Source organism: Drosophila kikkawai, chromosome 3L, assembly GCF_030179895.1.
Source record: "Drosophila kikkawai strain 14028-0561.14 chromosome 3L, DkikHiC1v2, whole genome shotgun sequence".
Classification (NCBI taxonomy): Eukaryota; Metazoa; Arthropoda; class Insecta; order Diptera; family Drosophilidae; genus Drosophila; species Drosophila kikkawai.
In genome coordinates, this window is record NC_091730.1 from 2,107,500 (window position 1) to 2,126,717 (window position 19,218).

General features: G+C 40.0%; 4 protein-coding genes across 4 annotated transcripts in view; 2 read left to right on the forward strand and 2 right to left on the reverse strand.

Moving 5' to 3' along the window:
* The window catches only part of LOC108071656 (DNA-binding protein D-ETS-3), a 31,764-nt gene extending 21,269 nt beyond the window's left edge, over positions 1 to 10,495 (reverse strand). Inside the window, exons 1-4 of the mRNA XM_017162452.3 lie at positions 10,342 to 10,495; positions 7,332 to 7,625; positions 6,846 to 7,270; positions 4,115 to 4,306 (exon numbers count right to left, since the gene is read on the reverse strand). Of these exons, the coding sequence (XP_017017941.1) occupies positions 4,115 to 4,306; positions 6,846 to 7,270; positions 7,332 to 7,564 (850 nt within the window). The 5' untranslated portion in view covers positions 7,565 to 7,625; positions 10,342 to 10,495. The remainder of the gene's footprint in view (positions 1 to 4,114; positions 4,307 to 6,845; positions 7,271 to 7,331; positions 7,626 to 10,341) is intronic.
* A 1,885-nt stretch (positions 10,496 to 12,380) lies between these two features.
* On the reverse strand, positions 12,381 to 13,779 carry loj (logjam). Its single transcript, XM_070285855.1, has 6 exons — positions 13,763 to 13,779; positions 13,426 to 13,670; positions 13,283 to 13,360; positions 12,953 to 13,216; positions 12,720 to 12,887; positions 12,381 to 12,655 (listed from the first exon to the last, which is right to left on the reverse strand). The coding sequence occupies exons 2-6, from the start codon at positions 13,570 to 13,572 to the stop codon at positions 12,599 to 12,601; spliced, it is 714 nt and encodes a 237-aa protein (XP_070141956.1). The 5' UTR covers positions 13,573 to 13,670; positions 13,763 to 13,779; the 3' UTR covers positions 12,381 to 12,598.
* Positions 13,780 to 14,361: 582 nt separating this feature from the next.
* LOC108071657 (galactose mutarotase) lies at positions 14,362 to 15,920 on the forward strand. Its single transcript, XM_017162456.3, has one exon. The coding sequence runs from the start codon at positions 14,707 to 14,709 to the stop codon at positions 15,799 to 15,801; it is 1,095 nt and encodes a 364-aa protein (XP_017017945.1). The 5' UTR covers positions 14,362 to 14,706; the 3' UTR covers positions 15,802 to 15,920.
* Positions 15,921 to 15,981: 61 nt separating this feature from the next.
* LOC108071586 (chymotrypsin-1) lies at positions 15,982 to 16,882 on the forward strand. The gene is made up of 2 exons (XM_017162368.2): positions 15,982 to 16,219; positions 16,267 to 16,882. The coding sequence occupies exons 1-2, from the start codon at positions 15,984 to 15,986 to the stop codon at positions 16,838 to 16,840; spliced, it is 810 nt and encodes a 269-aa protein (XP_017017857.1). The 5' UTR covers positions 15,982 to 15,983; the 3' UTR covers positions 16,841 to 16,882.
* Positions 16,883 to 19,218: the final 2,336 nt, after the last annotated feature.

The following is a 19,218-nucleotide window of genomic DNA, read 5'->3' on the forward strand; positions in this document are numbered from 1 at the left end:
GGTTTTTAGTCCGAAAAAACGTATTATTAAACGCAGCAAATGATTAAATAAATAAAACTATTTGGGTTTAATATGGGAACATTAAAGCCATTAAAACACCAATAAAAACACCTGAGACACCCGCGGACAATGGGAGCCGCCAGACTGCACAAGTGTGTATGTGTGTGTGCAAGTAATTTTTATCAAAAATAAGCAAAAAAAAATGTTTTGTTGCGGCTTAAGTTTTATTAAGGAATATTAAAACAAAAACTTTATATATAAAATGTTAAACCAAGCAAACATAAACCAGAAATGCTGGTGAAATATTACTTTAGTGTTCGTTTTCGTAATTTTACTGTTCTTTCCCTTCCTTCTGATGTGTTTTTGTTTTTTTTTTTAAGTGTTTAATTAACTTTTTTTTTAGTGTTAAATTAATACATCAATTTAAAATTTCTGTTTAATTGATTGGTACAATAACTTTGAATTATAATTTTTTTTTTTAGTGTTTCATTAATTTATACATTTATTAATAATGTGAGTTAAAAATAAGAAAAGGAAGGAAAGAGGCTTCGGGAGTGTTGTGAGCTGTGTGTAACTAAATTTCCAATTCAAAAAGAAAAAGACTAAAAAGAAGAAAGAATAAAGAGACAAAAATAAGAAAATTGGTAAGTGAGAAATTCATATATTTTTTATATTAACTTAAAGGTCAACTTTTCTTGAAATATATTTTGATATTAAATATATTCTTCTCAAAAGCCGCTCTAGATTGGATTATTTTTAGTTCCATGATAAGAAGATATAAAAATCGATTTATTTATCATGTTTCTATGCCAATTTAACCCAAGAGGGATTTTGTATACAGTTTCCACCATTTATTTGTTTATTTTCTAATTGTTGCCTCAAACCCCACCGCCTCTGCATTGTTCACACCTATTACACCTCGCTTATCGTGTTGCACCAAATCTAAATGACTCTCCGAAAGTTGTGTTTCCCACAGAATAAAAATAAAAAAAACTATGTCAACCCGGGGAATGCAGACAAAAACATAGGGAACACGCCAAAATCAAACAAACCCCGACCACAAAAAGAAAAAAAAAAAGAACACCAGACCCACGAATAAAAGTGAAAATTGTAATAAAAACAAATTACGAACACGAACAACAAACGGGAGGAAAGGAAGCTCTGAAATTCTCACAGCGACATATTGAAAGTGTCCTCGTGGCTGTCTATCTAAACAATGCCAGCAATAATTGCGCGATTGATGAGGACGAGGGGGTGAAAATTGTGAGGTGGAAGGGTGACACGGGTGCAGGGTGCGACTCCGATTACCGCACCGTTTGACTTTCTCAGATAATTGCAAGAGAGTGTCACGCGCTCGTTTATTTGTCTCTGGTTTTTTTTAGGCAAGATATTTATAGGGTTAACGGGGTATGTGGGTTTTTTAAACTATAAGAAAGTTGGATTTAAGTAGGAAGATATTTTAAATCTTATATAAACTCTAATATCTCGGGATCTATATGGGTTTTGTATTTAAAACTTGGTATGCAAGCTGGTAATGGTAGGAAAAGCCTGTAAACCAAACCAAAACCATTTTCTATATATTTTCCTTTTCTGATATTCCATGTCGGAAGCGGGTCATTTCCAGAGGTATAAATCACAAAAAGCGGCGGACTTCGAAGGCGGAAGCCCACCTGTTGCACTTCGTTGACAGTTTTCTATTACAACTGCCCTCAGCGAATTTTTATTTGTAATTTATAAATTTTAATTGGAAATTACTAACAAGTTCGCGAACTAAATTAGGCAAGAATTTTTCCAGCTTGTTGCCGTCATCTTCGGCGGGGTTGGTCCACAACAATGACTTGATTTATGAGCGGCTCGTGCTGTAAGTCGGCTCGCTCCCGGGGGTTGGGTAATGACTTGGATCGGCAGTTAAGTGAACCGCGAAAAGGGCCATGAATAAAAATATTTGGACATCAATAGGAACACACATGAGCGGACAATAGAAGGGGGCAGCGACTTGAGCATGGGAACCAGAAGTTTTTCCCGGCCAACTAGGACTTTTCCTTCTCACCGATTATGCGCATTTTTTATTATATATGTATATATTTTTTTCGCTACATTCTCGCATCTTTTTTTTTTGCGAGTGAATAAATTTAAGCGCAAGCGTCAGTCCGCGAAGCTGTCAAAAGGGACTACTCATCGTCCTTTTGGCGCCAGTTGGCACAGCAGCACCAGCAGCAGCAGCGTTTTCAATTTATTTTCACAGCCTGAAACAATTACGGCCCTAAAGGGAGCAACAAAAAATATATAAGGCATCAACTGTGTGCGAAAATGAAATCAGAAATTAAATTTCAAGTGAGCAAAACATACGGCGCAGCGCAGACTGAGATACGACAGAGACAGAAGGACAAAGGTGGGGCCCAAAAGGTCGCAGGGCAGACCACCCTCCCACTGGGCGCGTTGATGAGAGGCGGCCAGGGTGTGTGTGTGGGTGGGAGCCCGCTGACAGATTATCCGATTACGATTAGAGTGAGCGTAACCAGCAAACAAATAGCTAGCAGAGCGACAGATGACGATAGACATCACAGAAAGTGATTACGAGGGCTTGGAAAATTTGATTAAAAATTATGGGAATTATTAAAGGGATGATAAAAGGTGGAAAAAGAGGTCTGTCACCAAAGAACTTTGATAAAGATGTTTTTACTTTTTAAGGAATTAATTTTTCTAATTGAAAAAATACAAATAAATTATTTATTGCCAGGAAGGCTCTATAAATTTTATAAAATACAAATATAAATGTAAATATACATTTATTGGTCTCTATAATTTATATACCCAATCAAACAGTATAACAATAAATCCATAAATCCTACACCCATCAAAAGTCAACAAGTACTCCATAAAACTAAGTAAACATGACTCTAATCAGCGCAATAAAACAATAATAAATTCTATCAATTGGCTGAGAGACCCTCCTCGATGATTTTATCGATGTCATCGTGCTCCTGGTCTGCACCCCTTTTCATTATGCACCGCTAACCACTCAATTGTCTGTGCCGAAAAGGATCCCACACACACGAAACTCCTCCCCCTGCATCCTATTCATCCCATTCAATCCCATAGATACTTCCACTGTCAGCGGAGTGTGCGCCCTAATGCGCTTCACATAACATTTTGATCATTTTATGATCTGTCGATTAGCTTCATTGTTCGGGCCATCCCTCTGGCTGGTGGCCAGGATGTCTGGATGCGCTCGGGGGTTGTCCTGCCATGGTGAAGTGTGCCTGAAGGAGCGTGTGACTAACACGCTTTAATAGGATTACCGCTGAAGAGCACTTAAGAGTCAAATTATCAACGGGCAGTCACACAGATTCACCGAATGTTGTGACTGTTGCGTTCTGTATGTTTACACTCAAGGCAGGGACAATGAACATAAGCATAAAGGTCCTGACAATTGTTTGCGAAACTTTCCCACTGCCAATTCGACTCAATTGCAGTTCCCAGAGGGACCAGTTCGCAGCCCAGATTACGCGCATTAGTCAGGCTTAAGTTATTAAGTCAAGTGAGCAATTGAGATATCCAAATTCAGGGATTTCAGGGATCTTTGCAGATACTTGAGAGAGGGATTGGGAAACTTCATGGGAATAAATATTTAAATTATAATGAGGGAGATTGTCTCTGAGAAGAATTTAAATATATATTGTTATTAATGCTAAATAGGGTTCCAAATCAAGTTAATTGATCCTTGAATATATTAAGTTATTATTATGAGAATCTAGTTATACATATTTTAATTTAGACTTTAATGAATCGTATTCATAATTAATTTAAGAATTCTTAAAAAAAAAATTCAAAATAAAATGCCTGAAAACGGGTTTCAAAAGCATTACATATTTTTTTGTTAACTATTTTTTAGTATTCATAATCTTCCCAATAAACTTATTTGACTGACCCACCCCCTGAACCAATGAAGTCCTTGCCAAGGACATTCCACCCCCGTGACGCACTCAAGCGCCACCTTTTATGTGAACAATGACGCCGAGTGTGTCGCCATCAGGTTGCAGTCCTGACTGAAAGCTGTCAAAAGCTCAAAGGAAAAAGGACATTCCCGACACAATCAGAGTTTCAAACTTACACAGTGCTGAGCCGCCGCCGCCGCCTGCTCCAGATCCTGCCCCCGATGAGGCTCCTCCTGCTGCAGTTGCATTGCTGCTGCTGCTACTCTTGCTGCCACTGATCCTGCCCTGCTGATGGTCGCTGGCCGAGGACGAGGAGGAGGGGACCGCGGCATGCGAGGATGTGGTGGCGCAGTCCAGCGAGGATTTATCTGCAAGACAAAAAGGAAGAGCAGACAAAAGGATACTTTAATTGCCAGGCAGCGCAAATTTGCACACTCAGCACGGCACGCTTCGCCTTTTGCCACGGAACGGAAGCGAGAAAAAAAAGTGAAAATAAACGGAAGCCAAGGAAGGCTAGGAGAGAGCAGGACTCATAAATCTCGGCATAGATAATTGTCATCACAACTAGCTGCTGCTGGTTTATTTATTGCTGGAATTATGGTTTTCATATCTGCCGCCGCACCCTCGCCCCGAAAACGTCACGCAACGTCGCTCTCGCCCAGTGATTCCCATCCCCTTTGACAGATCCTGTGAACCGCAAAGGATATAATCGCGAGGGTTGTCACCACCAGCTATGCCAGAGAGATGTTTAATTGCCGTAAATCTTTGTTTGATGTAAACAACAATAAGCCAGAGAGGAAAAATCCATGAGGAATTGAGGAATTTGCTACGCTTTCAATTGAAATGTCAAGCCGGATGCGATACGAGTTCAGGATAATGATAGCCATGAAGATTATGGCTTTGAGCTTGGATTCCCATCAAGCGAACTGTCAGGACAGCGAGTGTGTCATAATTATACTTTAGAATTCGATGAGCAAATTCCTCTCAAAACTATTTAGAAATATTTTTATAATATTTAGCTGAGTTTAGGGATATTATTTTCCAAAGTTTGCTCATATAATTATAGATTTAATACAAAAAATTCAAATATTTCTTTCAAAGTTTAACAAAATGAGAGAAATTTCTTGAAGAAAACATCCAATTATAACCCAAATCAGTTACAAAAATTCCTATTTTCCACACAACTTCCCTCGTCCCTAAGAGTATATTGTATAGTATCTACAGCTTCTCCTTGACTTGGCTGCAAAGTGTAATTATTTTTTATGCGCCTGCCTCTGTGAGCCAAACGTCTTTTGAGCAAAAAATAATGAGTTACGCATGACAAAATCTTTTCATGGCAGGGCAGAACCAGCAAAAACTCAGCTAAGGCTTGACAGGAGCCGCAGAAAGAGACAGACAGACAGAGACGGAGGCAGGATAAAAAGGATTCATTTCATATTTGCTTGAGCGCGCGCCGAGAGATGAGATGAGAAAAGACGAACCCAGAGAGGAGGCAGCCATTTTGTGTCTAGCTATCTTTGTGAGGGAAGAACTTCAGAACTTGTCTCCTGGAAAGGACTTTATAGCAAGGATAATGTGGCTAAATCTGCGATTAAAGTGAAACGAGATATGGCAGGCTCAAGGAAGAATTTTATTATTCAATTTTGAGCCAAGAATTGCTCGTCCTTTGGCCAACTAACAGACAAGTCAGCCTTGTCTAATTGAAACCAAAGCAGAAACAGGACATAAATTTGCCAAAATAAAAAAGAAGAGACGAAAACAGAAAGGACTAAAGTTTTCTTATAGAAATAAATGGACATGGACAAGTTGACTGGAACGGAGGCGGCATAACAAACTCTCGCCAGGCACGCGATGAAATTGTTCGGTTTTTGATGTTTCTATCAAAAGCTGGCAGGGACCGCCGCAAACAGTCAACAGTAGTAGCAGCAGCTTCGGGCCACATTATAAGCCACATCCTGGCTGGCCCCGGCTTAAATTGATAAATATGTAACCGAAACACAAAAACAAAAATGGCTAAAAGAAAAAAAATATATTCAGAAGCGGACCCCGGAGAGACCTCAGCGTTTATATGGATAATTCAATTTAAATTTTTTGCCCAATCTTTTGCCCTTTTTTTGTTTTTGTTTTATTTGTTGTGTTAGTACAACCAGCAGAATTATGTACATGGCTGGTCGCGGTTTTTGGCCGTTGTTTTGGCCATTAAATGTTACGGGTTCGGACATATTTGGCGGTCTGTGGTGGGAGGAGGTGGCCAATGGCCAACATATGCTGCTTGGATGTGTTTAAATAAATACGCGAAATTTGCCACTTTTGTGGCACAACATTTTCGGCTGTCGGGGTTTGTTTTCTCTTTTTCTCTTTTTTTTTTTTCCTATATTCCCAACCGCTTTGGATTCGTTTTGCCTTGGCCGGAAGCGCAGGATTTGTTTTTCCGCCATTTCGTTGACATTTTTGTGCTAGACAATTGCGAGAAGGTCAGTGGGTTGGTTGGTGCACTAAAGAATATGTTTTTGCTTATAATTTATACAAAAGAAATATATATAAAAGAATCGGGATATTTAATTTGAAATTATTTAAACAATATTGGTTTGAAGTTTTTTATAATTATTTTTTGTTTAAAATTCAATACTTGAAAATTAAACAAAGTATAGATATCAGTATTATTTAGTTAATAGGTTTCTCCATCTTAACCTTTTTTTTTAATATAAAACGCTTTCGACGCTTTCTAATTTATTTTGCTTATATAGTTTTTTTTTTTTAAGTTTATCTCAAGTTTTTAAATGAAAACCCAATCATTCAATTTCCTCTGCCTGATTTAGATTTCTTTCTTTTAAAATCTTAGTTTTTTAATATTTCATAATTTATTATTTTCTTAATAATAACTCCCCTGAATCGATCTTTGCTTACCTGCCCGAACTTTGTGCTCCACATGAGAAGTGCTAGATGCTGCCAGCGATGTCAGCGCTGGAGCTGCACTTACTGCATCCAGGCTGCCGGATGCCACTTGCCCGGCGCTGGACGTGATAACTCCGTGCTGAGTGCCGGCGGGTGAACAGCCGGCTGTTGCAGGATGCAGAGTGTCCAGGCGGTGTCTCTGGACGCCGCTCCCGCTGCCAAGGCCGCCGACGCCGCTGCTACTGCTGCTGCTGCCCAAGACACCGGCCGTGCTGCTGCTAACCGCATTGTAGTTAAGCACACCGGCCACGCCCACCCCAACACCAACCCCAACGTTGGGATTGTGCGGGAGCCCAAGACAGTTGCCGGCCCCATTCCCTGTTTGAACGGGCAGGGTGTCAAGGGTGTCTGTCAAGCGCTGGCTGGAGTAGATGTCACTGCGATGGGAAGAGATATTTAAAATCTAGAACTACCTATTTAAAGGATTATTCTGCTTACCTAAAGGCGCTGGTGGCCCCAAAGAAACTGCTGCGATCCTGCAGTGCCGCCTTGGCCTTCTCCACGCTTTGCTTCAGCTGCTCAAAGGTGGACTGATGGAAGCGGTACGAGGTCCAGTCCGGCGAACACTGGCCAAGGGTCAGGCAGTCCTCCGTCTTCACCTGGGCAAGAGTGGGCGGCGAGACTCGCTTCAGGTCCAGCGCCGTTTGATACGAACAGGAGTTCTCGTACATGGCGCACGCCTGGGGAGCCTCGATGGCTGGCTGTTGGCTGAACAAGGGATTCCACTTGACTCTGCCATATGGAGATGATAAATAATAATATTATGAATTAGTTAGGGTAAGAACAGGGCAAGAAGCATCTTAAGAATATATTTTTTAAAGGATCAAGTAGCCCCTTAAATATTTGGGGTTCTTAGCAATAAATTCCCATTAAAACGTATTTAAAAATTAATATTTCCTTAGTTTGGATCTATTTTAATCAACTTGAAACCCCCTTAACCTAAAAATACCAACATAACCTTTAGTTTTAATTACTTTAAAGAATTCCAAACAACATTCCATCACTCACCTCATGGCAAATTACAGAACTAGATACTCATAAATCATAACGCCAGTAGCCCCACAATTAAAGACTGCAATTTTAAACTATTTAGCTTCTGGTTGGGGCCAAAGAAACGCTCTAATTGCCGCAGCTCCAAACACGTTAGGCAAGTTTCCAATCCTCCCCTGGGCCTGGCGGCATAATTAATAGTGGCTGCTCGAAACTGTAGAGCTCCCTTAGATATAAGCACGACGTGCATAATTATCTGGCTTGTTATTTATTGTGGGTACAGTCCCGGCTCTTGGACTGGGCCAACGTTGCGTATGAGCGACGAGCTGTGCGTGGGTGGCGGCCATTTGAGCGTGGCGGCTATCCAAATGTCCAACGGACCATTGTTCTGCCGGTTCGTTCTGGTGGTTCTGCTGTTTTGTGCCTTTCCCTTTTCGGTCAGTCTGCCAGTTAGCAGCAAACACAGGGCTCCATAGGGCATGCAAATTTTTGCACTCTGCCCTCGTCGGAAGTTGCTGGATTTTGATTTATGCCAACGAAATTTATGCCACACACACAACGTGCGACTTCTCCTGTCTCCGGACTTTAAGGTTCTCCCCCCGAAAAAAAAAAGTGGAAAAATCGAAACAGATATGGCTTTAATGCTATCAGATCGGTGGCATCTATACAGAACATCATCAACTCTGTGCGTTGTCAGACATTATAAACGGCCTGCACACGCCTCATTTATTATTTATTATTTTGTAACAGGACTCTGCAAAAGAAGGACCTTCTTCTCGTTTGCATGTAAGCAAATTTCCCCAACAAACAAACATTAGCAGGCGACAGGCAGACATTTGCGTTCTCTCTCCCGGTTTTTGTGCTGCAAACTTATCACAATCGCGACGAGCGTTGAACGCGCGCACACCGGAAATACGAGCGGAATGCCAGGAAGTCGGTCTGCAGATGGGCCCGAGTACCCAAAACGCGTGCTGATGCCGCCATTCTGGTCTTCGACAGCTGTTAATGGTGTAATCCTCCCGTAGATCTTTTAATTAAGAGGCCGCACGTTTGGCTGCTCTTTAATGGTTTGTAAGATTTTTAATGCCGCCGTGCCTTTTGGAATATTTCGATTTTTGAATGCTTTCGCTAGGCGGCGGCCAATGGAACTGGTGAGCTGTTTAATTGCCGAGCTACTGGCTGATGATTCTGCACTGTTTGCTGTTTGTTGCTGGCTTGTGCATATTTCCGTTCCAAGTCTGCTAATTCGATTAGCAGAAAACATAAGCTGTGGGATTGCTATGAGGGTGGGATTAATGCCTCCAATGAAACGAGCTTGTTTTGGAGGGGTGGAACTGTGGATTATCATCATAAGCCAGAAATTACGAATTACATTACGAGGGATAATGCAAGATATGCAATTTTTAAGTCATATAAAGATGCTGATGTTCTTTCATCTTCATGCTATACTCGTTTTGCATAATTTTGGGATAAGTCGTTGGGGATAAGTTCAAAGGTTTATTTTGTTGAATAAAATAAAGCTCGAGTCTCCAAGAAGCTTTTTCTAATTCTAAAAAATATTTTTTATATTTATTTATTTCTTGGCTATTATTAAAAAATTTCATTTAAAAGAATTCATAATTAAAGTCCGTCCGTATAATCGAACCCAACCTTAGGTGGTTCTTGATAACCCTATATAAAAATTTCGCTTTATGTTTTGCTAATAGAAATTCCCTTTCTCTAAGACATTTTCTAAACATTTAACTTTGTAAGCATTTTTAAAGCATTAAAACTAATTTTATTGTATAAAAATGATCTTAACCTATTTAAAAATATATTTCTTAGTAAGAAATTCTTTAAATTTAAAGGTGTTTCTCTTTCAACTGTAACAGAAAACATTCTAAACTTAAGAAACTTAACTGCAAGCGGAAATAAATGTAAGAATTTGTACAATATTTTTAGTTCCTTATTTTTAAAATTAAAGATTAACACAATTTTGATATGTTTCTACTATGTCGAGTTACAATTATTTAGGTTTTAAAATTCTAAATATTCAAGGTAGTAAATTGTATGTAAACTAAGGCATTTCAGCTTTTAGATTCAAATGTATTATTTTTCATCTTAGATAACTCAAAATAAAAAATCTTGTATAATCTCTCTTTTGAAATTTGATTATTTTATGGTAGTACAAATCTTAAAATTTATTGTTTTAAGCTTTATCAAGTTTATTAAATAATCCGAAAATCACTGGTTAAGATGAGATACTTCTCATTTGATTATTTTGTGGTAATACTAATCTTTCAATTTAATGTTTTAAGCTTTATTAATAATCTGAAAGCCACTAGTTAAGATGAGATAATTTGCATCTTAACCTTGTACTACCACAAAATAATCAGAATACAACCTTAGTATTTACTTCACTCTTTCATCCTGCCGCCTAATCTTATAATAGAAATTCCGTGTTAAAATGCAAACTCACCTCAGGATTGTGCCTGTTTTTGTGATTAAGTTAATCCAAAAATAAGACTCCTTCTTCCGGCTGTTCCCTGACCTAATCTTTGTAGACTTCCGATGGACACCACTTGCGATCGTTGACACTTCACTAAGGTTTTTTAAGATCGTTAATCACTCCACTCAAGTGCGTACAAATTGCAGGCCGGAAATGAAATTATTGTCAAAATGGCGACGGATATGCGACAAGTGAACGCGACAGCGACGCGCCACGCAAATAGGGGTTCCCTCGGGTGTATGTGCAGCTCTGCAGTTCTGTAGTTCCGTAGTTCTGAAGCGGATATGCAAGGAAATTTGTCAGTGCAAGGACACCGCCAACTGGACACCGACGGTAGCGACAGTCTGGGACTTGTGCTCTGGTTGTGTTTCTGTTTCTGGCACTGGCACCAGTTCCTTGGGCATTTCGCACAGGTGCATCAGGAAGAGGGAATTGGGGGGAGCAACGAAAGCGGAACGAAAATGAAATCAAAAAGCGAAATTTCTATAATTTCCGCACAAAAATTTCCGCGACACACTGGCAGGACTACAACGACGTCGACGACACATGCGAGTTTGTACGTTTGTGTGTGGGCTTTTCTTGTTTCCTTATTTTCTTATTTTTTTTTTTAGTTGCCACGCCCACATAGCCAGCAACAAGCTGGGCGTATGTGTCCAAGTCTTGCACTGATTCCACCGTGTGTGTTTGTATGTGGGAACTTCCTTCTTTTGGCCCGTGTCCTGCTGCTGCTGCTGTTTGTTTTTGTGCCTTTGTGACCCAAGAAAGGTCTCCCCGGGATATTGACGACGTGTGACCGACGAATCTAGACCGCAAAGTACCGCTATTATGTCGTCCGCGACGTGTTGCACTTGGTAGCGCGCACTCCAAGTTAATGTGGCGGCCAGATCATCCCGTCCGCCAGCACACGCTCAAAGATGGCGACACACTCCTCCCACAAGTACATATTGCCGCTTGGTGGGCAGGAGTTGGGGTGTAGGATAGCAAGGATGTCACCCCAAACGTTCCGTTTGTAGGACGCGCAGGCGCGCTCTCTGTGGGTAGCACCACCTCCATCCACTTGGCGCTGGCCTTTTATCTGCCACTGTCATCGGCTGCTGCTGCTGCTACAGCTACTGCTGCTGCTCCAGCTCCTTCTCCTGCTCCTGCCGCTGCTCTTGGTGGGCGGAGCTTAAAAACATTCCCCTGTGGATGTGCTTGGGCATCATTAGTGCTGCTGTGGAGAGAAGACCCCATTTTGGGCGGAAGTGCGTATGAGCAATATTTTAACAATGGCGTTTAAAACAGTTAAAGAGCATGTGCCTCGGTGTGTGTGTCTGCGTGTGTGTGAGGCCATTAGGACCTTAGTTTTGCGGGCTCTTTAAGACCCGCAGATAAGCTCTGGCACATAATAACGTTTTAATTTCGTGCAAAAGTAGCCACAAAAGGCGGCCCCAAGATCTCTGCCAAAAAGGATATAATTAACATGCCAGTGGCTGCTGGGGGAAGCCTCATACATACACACACATCCCTACATCCTCCAGCTCCTCTGCCCAGCTCATGTGTTAAATGGCTTTTAGATAAGCTGCTCAGTACGGTGACATGATTTAAGGTCGTGACTGGCACAGGATAATTTGCGATAAGCTAAGCAGGATTGACTTTTGGCTTGGTGATTAATTTACCAGCTTTACATTGGCAGGTGGGAATGCATACACAAATCTAAGATAAAGCTAATGAGCTGCAGAGATTAAAGGTAGACCAAGGAGTCACATTTTTTAGAAATACTTTAAGTATGTCTCTAAAATAATAATGAATTTTTATTTGTAACTTCATTATTTCCTTATTAAAAGAAAAAAGAAATTATAAATTTAAGAAAACTTAAACTACATAATAAACATTTCATACTTTTCAAGGCTTAACGGCAGTAAGAAAGCTCCCCAAAAGCTATAGATCCTTGAAAAGCTTTTAGTATATCAAGGAACCAGTTTCATGCTATAGGAAAAACTTCCCTTAAAAATAAAACCCAAAAAATATACAAAAATGATTCAATATTTTAATTGAACAAAACACACAATCGTACACTTATCACATTAAGTTTTGTCTGTCTCTAAGTCGGAAATACGTAGAAAGTCTTGGTTAGTTGCACTTGATCTCTGTAGCCAAATGATAAAACTAATTACAAAAAAAACGAACGAAAGGCATGTCTTGGAAATGTAGAAATGGAGCTATAAAAAAGGGCAGCAACTGAAGCCTAAATGCGGCTCTTGGAGTTCGCCTTGACTTCAAATAGTTTGCGCACAAAAAAGACCTGCAAAGTAAGCAATAATTTAATATAAAATAAAGCAGCGTTGACAGAATTCTCCCCCTCTTACCTGAATTGAGCACGTGATCAATATGACCACAATTTGGCTAATCGAAAAGGTTTGAATGTAGGCATTGTTGTCCAACAGCAGGGCATAGTCCCGCGACTCGCGGTGCCGGCTATGTGCCTGATATCCCATCATATCGTTGATGTTGCGCTCTACAGTGCCAATGGTGGCCTGAGAATATATAGATCAACATGAGTCTTAAATGGGTGTGATCCAAAAAACCAGTTTTAACTCACAGTAAAGTTTTGCATGTTGAGCTGCAGCTGTTCAATTTCCTTGGCGTACTTGTCCCAGGCATCGTACTTCACCACGGTGATGTAGATGTTTACCAGCTTGCCGGCAAAGCGGGAGAACTGGTTATCAATGCACACCGAATAGTAGCCGCCGGGTGAGACCTGGTCGGTGTAATCAGCGGTGGCCTGCCACTGATAGGGCTTTACCACCTCGTTGGCAGGATTGCGGACTGCAAAGCCAGCCATGCCATCGCCACCGCGGACCACCTGGAGAAGAGAAAGGTTTCCTTAAGTAAACTGCTCTTTGATTCTCCTGCAAACCGCCCAACTCACGCTAAACGACACATAGAAGGTGGCTCCCGCCTGCACATACTGGTGATAGCAATCCTCCTTGCCAGCATCAATGTGAACCTGGAAAGGGAGAAGGAAGAGTGCTGATTAGGATCCATGTAGAGATTCCTGAGATACCCACTCACCTTGTAATCCATGGCCACTGCGGGCAGGTTTTCGTACCATGGCTGCTGTGCCTCTTGCGCCGTGGCCGTGTCTATGAGCAGGCAACAACAAATCAGGGCAAGTGGAAGTATTAAATTTATCTGCTCTCTCTGCCACGTCGATTGCATTTTGGGGAATCTCGGTGCTGCCTGCTGTTGGTGTGTCTGGATGGGGATTATCACGGGGGCGGCGGCCTTGTTGCGTTTTCCAGTGCGCTCTCTGTCAGCTTTGAGGGGGTGGGAGGTATTCAAGCCGGTTAGCTTTCTATTTGCTAAACAAACATTAAGTCCACCAAACCAAATTCAATAAACAACCAACCTGTTGCGCTGCCAACCTTGTTTAAAAGTGCAACAAGTTGGCAGTCTCGCGTTTTTGGTATTTTTTAAGACAGGGTTGCCAGAGTGCGATAGTATTGGATGACAAGTAAGCGGTTTTTTTGAAAGGGAGGTTTTAGATGGAAATTTTAAATCATTTTAAGTTAAAAAATATTGGTATAAGACTTGGGTTAATAATTAAATATTTTTATTAATTTTAATTTAATTGAATTTATTTCATTTAATTAAATTTTTTAAAATATAAAATATAAAAATGTTAGTTAATTTATTTAAAATATTATATATTATATAAATTTATATACGTATAAATTAAAAATACATTGAGATACAAAATATAAAAAAATATATTAATTTATTTAGATAAATGTTTAATATTTTAAATACCATTTTCAAATGCAAGGACTAATACACCGTAAAAACAATCTATTTTGAATTTTTAAGTTGTTTTATTATTAAATTAATTAGTTAAATTTGTTAAACATTAAAATTTAAATTATTGTTTATACAAAACCCCCTCGAAAATTAAAATGCCGACGCTCTGTCCTCAAAATCAACAAATTTAAAAAAGGTGGCAGCTCTCACAATTTAAAATCTTAATTTATTAGTGCTTATAAAAGCAGTGAAAACAAACTAAAATAAAACCAATCTTCAGCTAATATAAAATAACTTCTAATTCTTGAAAAAACCCTCCCCCCACCCAATCCCAAACTGCTTCTCATCTTCCTTATCACAACCCTCTCCAGCGCCGCCTTGTGATAACGCAATTAACATATGCTTGTGTTTTTGTTTGCGGCTTTTTTGCGATTATTTAAACAAACACAATTGCACACCAAGCCAAGTGTTGATTAACCTCTACGTGGTGTAGAGGGTCAGATAAAAACCAAGTGCACTTGGCACTCACACAGCTGCGCCCAAAGCCACCACAACATGGTCAACGTCACCGAGGATATTTTCGCAACCGGCGCCGTAAATCCATTCACCAAGAAACAGGAGGACATCAAACGCTTCACCCTGACCAATGGCTACGGCATGTCTGTCCAGTTGATCAGCCGCGGAGCCATCATCACGAGCATAAAGACACCGGATTCCCGTGGCCAAGTGGATGACGTGACGCTGGGTTTTGATGATCTGGCGGGCTATCAGAGCGAGCGGAATCCATATTTCGGTGCCACCATTGGACGCGTATGTAACCGCATCGGTGGAGGACGCTTCGAGCTGGATGGCAAGGTGGTGGAGGTTTCCAAAAATCGAGACAACAAGTTCCAGTTGCACGGCGGCTTTGTGGGCTTTGACAAGGCCCACTGGCAGGTGGTGTCAGTGCGGCAGGATGGCGTCACTCTCTCGCATACCAATCCCGATGGACACGAGGGATATCCTGGAACAGTGACGGCCACAGCTAGCTTCACCCTCAGCGAGGATAACTGCCTGCACGTCCGGATGACCGCTGAGAGTGACAAGCCGACGCCCGTGAATCTCACCAATCACTCGTACTTCAATCTGGCCGGTCATAAGGCCGGTGCCAATGGTCTCTACGAGCACACCGTCGAAATCAATGCCTATGGGATCACCGAAACGGATAGGGACTCCATACCCACTGGCAAAATCACACCCGTGGAGGGGACATCCTTTGATCTGCGCGTGGCCAGCAACCTGGGTGAGCGTCTCAAGGAGCTGCAACCAGCCCGTGGATACGATGACAACTTTTGCGTGACATTCAGTCCGCCGCAACCATTGGCCAAGGTGGCCAGGGCCACACATCCGCCCACTGGACGTTGGCTGGAGGTGGTTAGCAATCAGCCCGGCGTGCAGTTCTATACCTCCAACTTTATGCCGGACGTAGAGCGTGGCGAGACACCGATTCCTGGCAAGGATGGGGCACAGTATGCCAAGCATGGGGCCTTCTGTATGGAGACTCAGAAGTTCCCGGACTCTGTGAACCATAGCAACTTTCCCACTACGATTCTAAGGCCGGGCGAGATCTACAACCACGAAGTCATATACAAGTTTGGGGTATGTCAGTGAGTTGTGAGAAGCTTATCTGATCGAAATATATAATATAGGTAATGCCATGTATGTATGTATATCCGTTAAACGATAATAACCAATAAACCGAAGAGCACGCACTCATAAAACCGGGGCAATTAGTATGGTTTTCAAGCTATATATAGGCTGCAAACCAAGGCGTTGACACAAAATCATTTAAAATGATCCTTCAGTTGGTACTTCTCCTTCAAGTCGCTCTTGGCTTCAGCCAAGAAATCGGTTCACTGCGGATTATGAATGGCACTAAGGCCAAGTTGACCCAGTTTCCCTATCAAGTGGGGCTGCTATCCTTTTTTCAGGATCACATGGATGAACCTAATCTCTGTGGAGGAGCTATCCTCAACGAGTTTTTTATATTGACAGCTGCACATTGCCTGCAGGATCCGAAGTCGAAGCTGTAAGTAAATCTTATTAATTATATTTATTCAACTTTCTTTCTTACAGCTCCAAGGTCATAGTCCAAGTGGGCAGTTTGTATGCTCCTGGGGATGAGAAGGCCATCACAGTTGAACCCATCAACACCCGTGTCCATAAGAATTTCAATCGCAAGACTGTGGAAAACGATCTAGGGCTGATCAAGTTGCCCAGGATGATCAAGTTTAATTGGTTGAGACAACCCGTCAAGTTGCCTAAGAACCCGTTAAGGAAGTTTACAGGTCGCCAGGCCGTCGTGGCTGGCTGGGGTCTAACCACTAAGAAGGAGCCCAGCAGTGTCCTTCAGTACCTCAATGTGACCATCATTTCGAATAGTGAATGCCAGAGGCAGTGGACCAAACAGCTCAATGGCACAGGAAAGAGGAAAGATATCTACAGTTCCTTTATGTGCATTGATTCCAAGGAGGGTCTGCCATGTCAAGGAGATTCCGGTGGTCCTCTGGTTCTGGCTGATGGCTCTAGAACCTTGGTGGGAGTTGTGTCGCATGGCTATGACTGGGCTTGCAAGATAAAAGTGCCAGATGTTTCCACAAGAGTTTCACAATTTGTAAAGTGGATAGAGATCAACATGCTAAGCATGTAGAAGCTTGGAGAAATAAAGTTTTACCCAGGATATCTTTTCAAACGTGTGCTTTATTCTTATTACTTCATACAAACTTCCATTCACTGTCTCGTTATCCTTTTTCTCCGTTCGGTTCTCATAATATTCTCTTGTGGCTTTGCTAAATTTGTTATCATTTCTTTATGTATTATGTTATTTTGTGACTTTTGACGGTGTTGCATGTCGTTTAAACAATTTTATGTTTTATGATAATGTTTACATGTTTCTCGTTTTGTGGGCTTTGTTTACGTGTGTGTCTCTGTGTTTTTGTGTGTGTGGTTAATGTTGCTGATTATTTGCAATTCTTTTCTTAATTTTCATTGCTATTTCTCGTAAATGCAGTTCTCAAAATGTACAAAAACCTAAATGGAAATGATACAATGAGTGTGAGTGAGATATACTTTGGTTCTTTCAACGATTCTTTTAGTATTTTTGTTTTCTATATGTACAAAAAGTGTTAACGAAATTCTGAAAAAGCTATACAATTTGTTAGTTTTAACAAAGCGAATAAGTTGTTTAAGAAACTCGGCTGAATAAATTAGTTTTCTTATCGTTTTGTTTTTGGTTTTTTTGTTTTTTTACGGCTGCTTGAAGACTTCAGAAAAATTTGTTTGTAACTAGCGTAAAATTTGTTCGTTATCTTTCGTTTAAATATATAAAAAATGCACATATTATCCGTAGTAAATAATAGATGTAAAGTAATTGTTAAATTGATTTTCTCTTCTCAAGTTTTTCTTTTTTTGCTTTATTTTCGTTTGCTTGTAAAAATGATCAAGTAATTTACTATGCGTTCAACTAGTTTATTTTCATATTGAAATATATATGCTTTACATATATATTATATATATATATAGAATATATATATATAATTTGGTAACTTTCAATATTGCGTTTATCATTTGCCTATAAATCCATAGAGTTTCGTGTGTGACTTGTAACTATATGTTATCATAAATGTTATTTGTTATTTTTATTTCCTGTTCCGAAAACCGAAATTGGAATTTAGCGGCAATTTTTGTTAATTTTTGGAAATACATAAATGATTCAAGAACAGTTTTTCATTTTCCCTTAGCTTGAAGAAGTGTAAATTTTGTATGCTTTCTTTTCGTTCGTATAAAATGTTGGTTGGGCTTTTGTTTTATTTTTTATTTGGTTTTTTTAACATACGCAAAATATATTTTGTATATTTTCCACGTCTCACTTAACTAGGGCTTTATGTATAAGTTAATATTATTATTTATTACTTTTGCTAAACTTTGCTTTCCTTTTGCTTGTCTTTATGTTTAATTTTATGTTTTTTTCGTTTTTCCTTTTGTTGAAACAGTAACTTTCAGTCATCTTGTAATCATAATACATACATACATATATGCAATATTACATACGTACAATAATATTCTGGTTTCGTAATTTAAATTTGTTATGAGCGCCGCCGTACAATGCATAAAAAACGCATTCCCTTTCTTATATAGTGTGTCGTGTTCTCGTAATTTCACATCGTTTAGGTTTCGGTTTCGGTTTCCTCCATATCGATTGTATAAAAGCTAAAATGTTATCCGCTGCGTATGACAAAAAGTTACCTAGGCATGTAAGTATTTTTATACCCTTGCAGGGTATTATAATTTCAGTCAGAAGTTTGCAACGCAGTGAAGGAGACGTTTCCGACCCTATAAAGTATATATATTCTTGATCAGCATCAACAGCCGAGTCGATCTAGCCATGTCCGTCTGTCCGTCTGTCCGTCTGTCCGTCTGTCCGTCTGTCCGTCTGTCTGTCTGTCTGTTTCTACGCAAACTAGTCCCTCAGTTTTAAAGCTATCTGAATGAAACTTTGCATATAGTCTTCTATATGCTCTCACTGCTATATATGTCGGAACGGGCCGGATCGGACGACTATATAATATAGCTGCCATACAAATGTTCGAAAAATTTTAAGAAAAAAAATTATAACTTGGCTGTTTTTCAATAATTTTGCATCATTTTTGAGATATAGCCATTTTATATTATTCCAGAATTTTGGTAGAAATTTTATGAAAATCGGACGACTATATAATATAGCTGCCATAGGAACGATCGGGAAATTAATAGAAATAAAATCATAGCTTCGTTGTTTTTCAACGCATTTTTATTTACTCTGAGATATACGTTTTTTTTATTATTCTAGAATTTTGGTATAAATTTCATAAAAATCGGACAACTATATCTTATAGCTGCCATAGAAGCGATCGGTAAATGTAGAGAAAATATAAAGCTGGGAATGTAAAACTGTAACTGTCAAACTGTAAACATAATAAGTATAGGTAAAATGTAATGAAACTCTGTTTTGTGAGTGTTTTCAGCATTTAAATCTATAAAATAAACATC

Bases quoted from the DNA above. Each gene is read 5' to 3' on its own strand.
- LOC108071586 (XM_017162368.2), top strand. From the start codon at position 15,984: ATGATCCTTCAGTTGGTACTTCTCCTTCAAGTCGCTCTTGGCTTCAGC. The intron at 16,220-16,266 runs GTAAGTAAATCT...TCTTTCTTACAG, and splicing joins CAGGATCCGAAGTCGAAGCT to CTCCAAGGTCATAGTCCAAG.
- loj (XM_070285855.1), bottom strand. From the start codon at position 13,572: ATGCAATCGACGTGGCAGAGAGAGCAGATAAATTTAATACTTCCACTT. The intron at 13,217-13,282 runs GTGAGTTGGGCG...TCTCTTCTCCAG, and splicing joins CCTTCTATGTGTCGTTTAGC to GTGGTCCGCGGTGGCGATGG. The intron at 12,888-12,952 runs GTGAGTTAAAAC...ATATATTCTCAG, and splicing joins TCAACATGCAAAACTTTACT to GCCACCATTGGCACTGTAGA.
- LOC108071657 (XM_017162456.3), top strand. From the start codon at position 14,707: ATGGTCAACGTCACCGAGGATATTTTCGCAACCGGCGCCGTAAATCCA.